The sequence below is a fragment of the Aplysia californica genome, unplaced genomic scaffold (genome assembly GCF_000002075.1).
Source record: "Aplysia californica isolate F4 #8 unplaced genomic scaffold, AplCal3.0 scaffold00076, whole genome shotgun sequence".
NCBI classification, from domain to species: Eukaryota; Metazoa; Mollusca; class Gastropoda; order Aplysiida; family Aplysiidae; genus Aplysia; species Aplysia californica.
The window spans coordinates 1,439,643-1,448,215 of record NW_004797346.1 but is presented as its reverse complement, the minus strand read 5'-3'; the positions used below and the strand labels follow the sequence as shown (position 1 = coordinate 1,448,215).

General features: G+C 44.8%; 1 protein-coding gene across 2 annotated transcripts in view; it reads left to right on the top strand.

Annotated features, from left to right (window-relative positions):
• LOC101862103 overlaps positions 1–8,573 on the top strand; it is a 67,522-nt gene that overhangs the window by 45,313 nt on the left and 13,636 nt on the right. For both annotated transcript variants that reach the window (XM_013080171.2, XM_035968696.1), the window contains exons 4-6: positions 1,545–2,940; positions 3,938–4,164; positions 6,595–6,818. In XM_013080171.2, the coding sequence (XP_012935625.1) occupies positions 1,545–2,940; positions 3,938–4,164; positions 6,595–6,818 (1,847 nt within the window). The remainder of the gene's footprint in view (positions 1–1,544; positions 2,941–3,937; positions 4,165–6,594; positions 6,819–8,573) is intronic.

Below are 8,573 nucleotides of genomic sequence, written 5' to 3'. Positions count from 1 at the left end.
GCGCGCGCGCGCGTGTGTTTATGGTTCTTCGTGCCGTATACTGCTTGTTCCCAAACATGGCGTTCATGGTTTGAAGTTTGAGGACGCCGTTGACACCTATCTCTCCACTTGTTATTGCTATTTTTATGTCCATGTTTGGCCTTGTTTATTTAAATCTGCGCAGGTAGGAAAGTGACTGTTTTGATGTTGCTGCACTGTCTCACCTCATTGTGATATGGCATGGTAATGGCTTTTTTTGACATAATGTCTTTGTAATGTATCACCTCACTGCGATAAAGGTGGCAAAGGCGATTTTGACATAATCACATTATGTCTATGTAATGCATCACCTCATTGTGATATGGTCATGGCTGTTTTGACATAGTGTCAATATAATGTATCCCCTCACTGTAATATGGCAATGGCTGTCTTGACATAATGTCTCTGTAATGTATCACCTCCTTGTGATATGGTAATGGCTGTTTTTATGTACTGTCTGTGTAATGTATCCCCTCACTGTAATATGGTAATGGCTGTTTTTACATAATGTCTATGAAATGTATCACCTTACTATAATAAGGTAATGGCTGTTTTTACAATATAATGTCCGTGTAATGTATCACCTCACTGTAATATGGTAATGGATGTTTTTACATAATGTCTATGAAATGTAGCACCTTACTATAATACGGTAATGACTGTTTTTTACATATTGTCCGTGTAATGTATCACCTCACCGTTAACCCCCTGTCTTCACGCCAAGCGTGCGTGCCTCTGACCCTTCACCCCCAGACCGTTACTGGCTGCCAAAGTCAACCGCGGCCAGGGCGATACAGTTGTACACTGTTCCCAGCGGGCTGATGATAAGGCTCTTTTGAGTTCAGTTCATTGCTGATAGTGGACAGCTTTGTTCGTCGATTGTGGACCGCGGCTGGCTGGCTGCTCACGCCAGGCCGAGTTGGCCCTAGAATTATTTGTCTATGACTTGTTGAATGCTGGTATGTTCTGTCTAGGTCATTTGTTCACACAGGTGCTCGTAGACCCGCACGCACATACACACGCCCGCCCGCACGCACATACACACGCATGCATGCATGCACGCACACATACACACAGGCGCAGCGCGCACACATGCGCAGCTATTTAAACGCACACACGCACGCACGGGCACGCTCTCTCTCCCCCCCCCTCTCTCTCTCTCTCTCTCTCTCTCTCTCTCTCTCTCTCTCTCTCTCTCTCTGTGTGTGTGTGTGTGTGTGTGTGTGTGTGTGTGTGTGTCTCGTACATACGAATAAACATACATTCTTATTTACATAGAAACATACACCCACACACTAGAACATACAAACACACAAACACACACACACAAACACACATACACACACGTGCACAAATACACACAAACATACTCATACAGACACATACGCAGCAAACTTTTCCTTCCTCTCACGGCGTGCACACGGAGCAATCACATAGACAATAATTACACACTAAAACACACTCTCTTGAAAACAAGACTGACACTCCCTTGTTTCGCTCCCTTCCCTCGTTTACTCCTTCTACAGAGGAGATGTGGATGAGCTAAGTGCCACAAAGCCCAAGAAACCCATTCAAATTATGGGCGGGGGAGCTGGCGAAGGAAACTCCGGGGGAGGTCTGATCATGACCTCGTCAATGGGTGACGTCAGCAGTTCCGGTGTTGATACGGTCCCAGACGCACCCTCTGAGCTTATCCTTGTCTCCTCTGTGGACAACGTGACGTCAGACTCTTATGACCAGCCGGCCGGAGACGTCACGTTCGGCGGCCTTCAGCTGACCGCTACCGTGGATGACGTATCAGGTTCCACCTTCAACACCGGAGAGGACACTTCATCGTCTGGTCTCATCATGACGGCCTCCGTTGATGACGTAACTTCGTCCACAAACGACCCTGTCTTCCTGGAGAGTAGCCCTGTCATCTCGACTCAGTTCGGAGATGTCACCTCCAATGTTGAAGACTTCCAGTCATCGTCAACTCTGACAGCAGTTATGGCCGAACCCTTCACCGACTCAGCAAGGTTCAACGGCCCCTCACCGACAAGACTCAGTCCTTTACCGCCGAAAACGAGCCCCAAACCATCAAAGAGTCCGAGCATTAGCCCGCAACCACCTCCACAAATCTACAGCCCCAAACCCACCCAATCCCAAAGCCCTCAACCCCCGAAGATATACAGCCCTGTAGCCCCACCTCAAAGCGTGAGCCCAAAAGCTCCGCCAGTGAGCCCCAAACCCCAGGCGAGCGTTTCTCCCCTGCCGCAGCCTCGATCTCCTCAACCCCCTCCCGTCAGTCCCAAACCGTCACGTACCACATCTTCCGCGGCCACCGCGACTTTCGACGACGGTCAGACCCGGCGGGAGGTCACTCGTGAGCAGCACGTGACCAACAGCGAGGACGGGCGGAGCAACACGGTGGTGCAAAAAGAGACCACCACAACAACCTCCACCAACAAGCGCGGACCTTCCTTCGTCAAGAGCCAAGCATCTGCCTTTAACTCTGTCCAGCCCACTTCTGCCCAACAGATTTCACAACGTACTACCACAACCTCTACAACGGTCAAATCAACCACTAACAACAACAACAATAACAACAACAACATCAACAACGGTAGCTTCAAGGTCGTCAATAATGCCAGCAAAGCCAGCATACAACCCCCCACACCTCTGTCGGCTTCAACATCAAGCAACTTTCTTCAACAGCGACCGCAACCAACCACCACCTTCAGCAGTAGTTTTAGCAGCGACACCATTAGAAGCAACACGAATGTGGCACCAGTCTTCAAGCCCACCAGATTCGTGCCTGGCTCGGGGACAAAGAAGGAAGTGCCGGGCCTTTTCTCCCCGCCATCGTCTCAGGCAGAGGTGAACGTCAGCACCACGTTCATGGACGGCAAAGAGAACGTTTCGCCTCAGCGGATGTTTCAGGTAGGTTTCTGGCTGTCTGCCAAAACGTGATATTACAAGCATGCCGACACTTTCTTTTCAATTCTACTAGTTTTAGTTTTTACCAGATATAACTCGATCCGAGTTTAGTTTAGGCTTTTATCATTCTTGATATCGCCCTCTCCGCATTGTCCTTCTCTCCCTTTCTCTCTCTTGATCCCCCTCTCTCTTTTCTCTCTCTCTCTCTCTCTCTCTCTCTCTCTCTCTCTCTCTCTCTCTCTCTCTCAACCTGTATCTACAATTTATCGATCTACATTTATTTAGCAATATATCTCTGCGTCTGTCTATTTATATCTCTCTCCCTCTCTCTCTCTCTCTCTACATCTATATATTATCTGTCTAGATATTTGTAAATCTCTCTCTCGCTCTCTCTCTCACACCCTATCTCTCTCTTTCTCTCTCTCTCTCTCTTTCTCTTTCTCTCTCTCTGTGTGTGTGTGTGTGTGTGTGTGTGTGTGTGTGTGTGTGTGTGTGTGTGTGTGTGTGTGTGTGTGTGTGTGTGTGTGTGTGTGTGTCTTTGTTTCTCCATTTCTGTATTGCTCTCTATCTCTATCTCAGTCTCTGTCTCTGTTGCTCTCTGTTGCTCTCTGTTTCTCTCTCTCTCTCTCTCTCTCTCTCTCTCTCTCTCTCTCTCTCTCTGTGTGTGTGTGTGTGTGTGTGTCTCTCTCTCTCTGTGTGTGTGTGTGTGTGTGTGTGTGTGTGTCTGTATCTCTCTGTATCTCGCCCTCTATCTCTGTCTGCTTTAGAGGAAATAAAAACACAATATTATGGCGTGTATTAAAGTTGATAAGACAAGAATTACTCGTCCTTTCTTTTGAAACGGAGGAGTAAAGTAAATCTTTATTGAGTGAGATGTTTATTCACAAGGTATCACTCCTGCGTAAACGGGGAGGTTTTCTTGCCGAAATCATTCTCAAATGGGGACCCTTTTCCGTGAAAAACATTAAGGCCAACACTCTTTCTCCATCCTCTATTTCAGGTGAAAAATATCGTCCCTGGCAAGCCTAAGTCGAGCCGTAAGGAGATGTGGAAGCCTAACGTGTGGCTGCCGGATCAGAAGCCCAGCACACCAACTTCTGAAACAACCCACGTGGATGACTTCTCTCCTTACTCCTCCTTCCCTGTGCCCTCCGTGAAGCCGGGAATCTCGCTCGTGGAGCAGCAGAAGAGGAAACTGGTCCAGTCCCAGGTCTCCAGGAATACTGAGTACGTAATTGGAATATTGTTTTTTTAAGGAAACGATTCCACCTAAAAAGACACAACACACAGGTCATTTCAAATGTAGAGCACCTGCGTCTGTAGAGTAGCAGTTAGGCGCTTTGACACGCAAAAGATGTGCGTTTGATTCCTATGGAAGAAAGTTTATAAAATCTAGTATCTCCATTATTTGAAATGTTGTTTCCCTCCCAGCAAGGGTCGGACCAAACAGGTCAAAACCTCAAAACCTTTCTCCAAAATGATCTTATCTGGTTCAATGGAGGCGAATAATATTTTAATTAAAAGAGTACATGGTGCAACTGGGAGAGAAGAACAATGAAGGTAGGAGAGGAAGCAGATGTGAGACGCCTAGGTACATTTTACTCAAGTACATCTGAGCATAGATGATTGGATGTGTTATTCCTCCTAAGAGAATTAGCATACCTTCTGGTACACATTTCAGTGTATTGATTATATCTTGGAGAGCGGGGCAGGGAGCGTGTTGGTTTTCCAAAATCTAAAAAAACTTTGCGTATATCCTTAGTTTTTATTTAAGTGTTTAGAACGAAACAATAGTGCTTACGTAAAGCTAAGAAAAAACTAGACATGAAAGCGTGAAAGACAGTAGAAGGCAGTAATAATTGCCAGTGACGTTTCAAAATCGTTATATTAATGATTTCACCTCACAATTACGCAAACTCCTCTTTTCGAAATATCAAACCGCCTTATCAGACTTGCGCTATCATGCTCTATTGCAAACACATTTCAGAATGCGAGTCGGAGGCGGTATTACATGTCCTTAGAATGACAGGGTTATAACTCCATGGCGCACACCGTTGAGGAAATTGGATTCAGAGATTCACACTCATGCAACTAAAATGTTTAAAACAAAAGGCCTATTTGCTAGGAGGTAAACAGAAATAAATATAGGTCGATTGTCTCGAGCTATTGGCACAATGTGCAGGGTATCTGTGTCAGTTAGGTGTATTGTGTAATTCTGTTCTCGTCGAAAGTGGAGTGAGAGCCCTGTGATTCCATTGGAGCGACTACCCGCAGCTATAAGTTGTATGGTGTAATTTGGTAAGGGTTTCACGCCATTTTAAACACCGTTAGTTTAACTACCATGCCGATACATTTTCAACGTAAATTAGCAATATCTGCCATTAAATCGGGACAGTACGGGGAAAAAAACCTTAATTTGTGAGGCAGCGTGGTGGAATCAGGCTCTCGTCAATTTTTGGGCATGTAGAGTTATTGGTATCATCTTGAAGCTTGTTCATTTGTCTTTATTTGGGTGAAATAAATATATATCCATTTATCTTGAATACAAGTCGAGATATTTGAGAATGAAGGGGGTGGGGGTCACCTCTCTTCAGAGGTAAAATTAGTGAGAAAATGGCCGCCAAAGATTTGTTATTTCCTTACCTTAAAGAGTCCGTGGTAGCTGAAAATTTACATTTTTTGTGTTTTTAATCAACGCTTTTCAGAAAAAAAGCCATACAGAAATTAGTTCTTTAATGGGCATGAAAGGTGTTGAGCTTCAAAAACCTAGGGAAAAATGCAAGTTTCTTTACTTTGATTATTTGGACGAGAGCCCGATTCCACCACGCTGCCTCACATTTGTTGTTTATGTAAGATACAAGACCTATGGATTCAACGTCCATCCCCACTAGGGGCGATAAAATAGTTGTCTAATATGAATGCTATTATGTTATTGTGTACTATACGTGTATTAATCAGGCTTTAGTTTTATGAAAAAGTAGGTACAATTCGTTTCTTTGTTTGTTTGTTTTTGTAAGTGTTTTACGGCGCTCGCAACTGCATAAGGTCATATGAGCGCACGGGACACACTAAACTTTTTCAGTTGGTAGGAAATTTTGAATTTTGCCCGGGTGGCGGCCGAAGCCTACTCTTATCGATTTTAGACCACCAAGGGATCTTTAACGTGCACAGCTTGCACACGGAACCTCCGAGATTTTTCGCCCTTGTCCGAGAAGGCTAGGTGTAGATCTTTCCTACCAGAAGATCAGGAGTGTGGCTGAAAGACAGCAGTAAGAAGAAGCCAATGAGTAGCAGTAGAAAGGCTGCAGAAAGAATCAGGAGCCCAGAGGAGGGGGCAAAGGAGGTGAAGGGGTGGGGGGCAGAAAGAGGAGACGAAAGCAGACGACAGAACATTGCTAGAGAGTAGGAAAGGAGGTGAAAGGAGACAAATTTTGAGAAGAAATTTTTTTGGTCGCTACCCGGATTCGAACACGGGACCTTTGAATGAGAGGCGAACACCTTAACCTCTAGGCCACGAGAGCCCCCCAATTCGTTTCTTGAGACTCTGACCGCGCAGAGTTGTTACGGCCGAACCTTTCACTAACTTGACGAAAAAGTACATTCTGTTTCATGTGACAATAACCTTATATACATTTTTCTCCCTCTCTTCTTCCAAAGCTACGAAGATGATTTTGACGACGAGGATTTTAATCACAAGTCGTCTCATCGTCACTCCCGGCCGCACGTGTTCGCACCCCCCGTGGAGATCCACGCTCGCTCTGACCACCCCGACTACGAGCCTTACTCACCTGAGGGGGAGCCTTACCATGACGACGACTACTACTACGAAGACCCACTGCTGTCCAGCCCAGACTCATCTGTCATCCGCCGGAGAAGTCTTAGTGAGTGCTGCATAGTTTTCGCGTTGTTGCTGAGTCTGTTTTTGTATGTATGTGTGTGTGTGTGTGTTGTCAGTTCTGTTCTCCTGGTTTGCCCATTCGTTTTTCGTTGTTATTTTCGGTATGTTTGTTTTGTTGCTGCTGTTGTTGTTGTTGTTTTTTGGGGAGGTGTTTCTGTTATTATGTTTTTTATTGGGTTTTTTTTGTTTCTTTCTTTATTGTTCTTGTTGATAGGATCCGTAGTGGTGATGGTGATAGGGATTGTGATGTTTGGGTGCTATTGTTCTTATAACAGATAGCATTTGTATATTTACCTAAAAGCAAGCTCTATGCGTTTTACAATCTATAATATTCTTATTGTTTTATGTTGATGATGGTGGTAGGTAGAGGAAATGTTGTATATTGGTGGTGGGTGTTTTTGAAAAAAAAATCTTTTTTTAGTACACACACACGCACATACACACACACACACACACACACACACACACACACACACACAAACACACACACACACACACACACACACACACACAAACAAACACACACGCATACACATACACACACGCACACACACTCACTCACTCACTCACACAAACACATACGCACACACACTCACTCACTCACTCACTCACTCACTCACTCACTCACTCACACAAACACACACACAAACACACACAAATACACACCTTATATGTGTGGACTATTTTGCCAGTATTCGTTCTGGGTTTTTTTCTGGTTGCTGATGTTGTTAATGCTACCGTGGACAAGTAGGCAGGATAAAAAAAATGGCAAAACAGGTTGTTGGTGCCTGGGAAGGAAACATCCCTGTGATCGCAAAAAGATGGTGATGTATGAGTGGAATCCTGCACGTCCAGTTTATGGGACGCTACCTATTTATATCCTATGGTCTGCGTAGGGATATTTATCATCCTACAAAGGTCACAGCACTTTCTGCATTTGTCAGTTTGTGCAGCGCACCTGCCCCTCCTCCCTCAAACAAAATAAAATGAAACAAAACAAAACAAAAACCGACAAAAAACCCAATCTACATCCCTTAAAACAGGTATGTGGCGAGTAGCCTGTCATACTTTATGAGTTACTCTTTCAGTGAGTCACCGCTAGGGGCCACCACATGTCCGTTTCACTCACATAATTCTACACTTAGTGTAGAATTCTGTGGTTTCACATGACCTAGGGGGTGTGCTGCGGTATCGGAACAACCTGGCAACATGCCTGCAGTACAAGTAGTACTGAGTGCATGTATTGTAAAGTGTGCCCTTGGATGACCAGGGTTTTCACAGCGTCCTGAAGTGTACGTAAGTTTATAGAAAAGTGGTGGAGGCATGTCTAATAGCTGAGAGGTTTAGGAATTGACAAACCGGCCTCTATGGTGTAGCAGTAAGGAGCTTATAGCTGTCCCACGCAGAGACCTGGGTTTGATTGCTGTGTGGGGAGATTTATTTGTTTTTTAAAATCGAGTACCTCTGTCATTCTGTTTTGATATTGTATATCTCTCAGTCAGCGTCAGAAGCCCGCCTTCTAAATGATCTAAATTGTGTCGACTAGGGCGTAAAAAAGCTTACATGCAGAAGAAAGTGATAAGTGTATTGCCAAGGGTGTAATAGAATGCATTCGCATGACAAAAAGGCGAATGAAAAAAAAAACCCAGACTCACAGATGGCAAGCATCTTTAACGAATAAGAAATAATATTTCTAAATAATTCACAAGAGAGAGAGAGAGAGAGAGAGAGAGAGAGA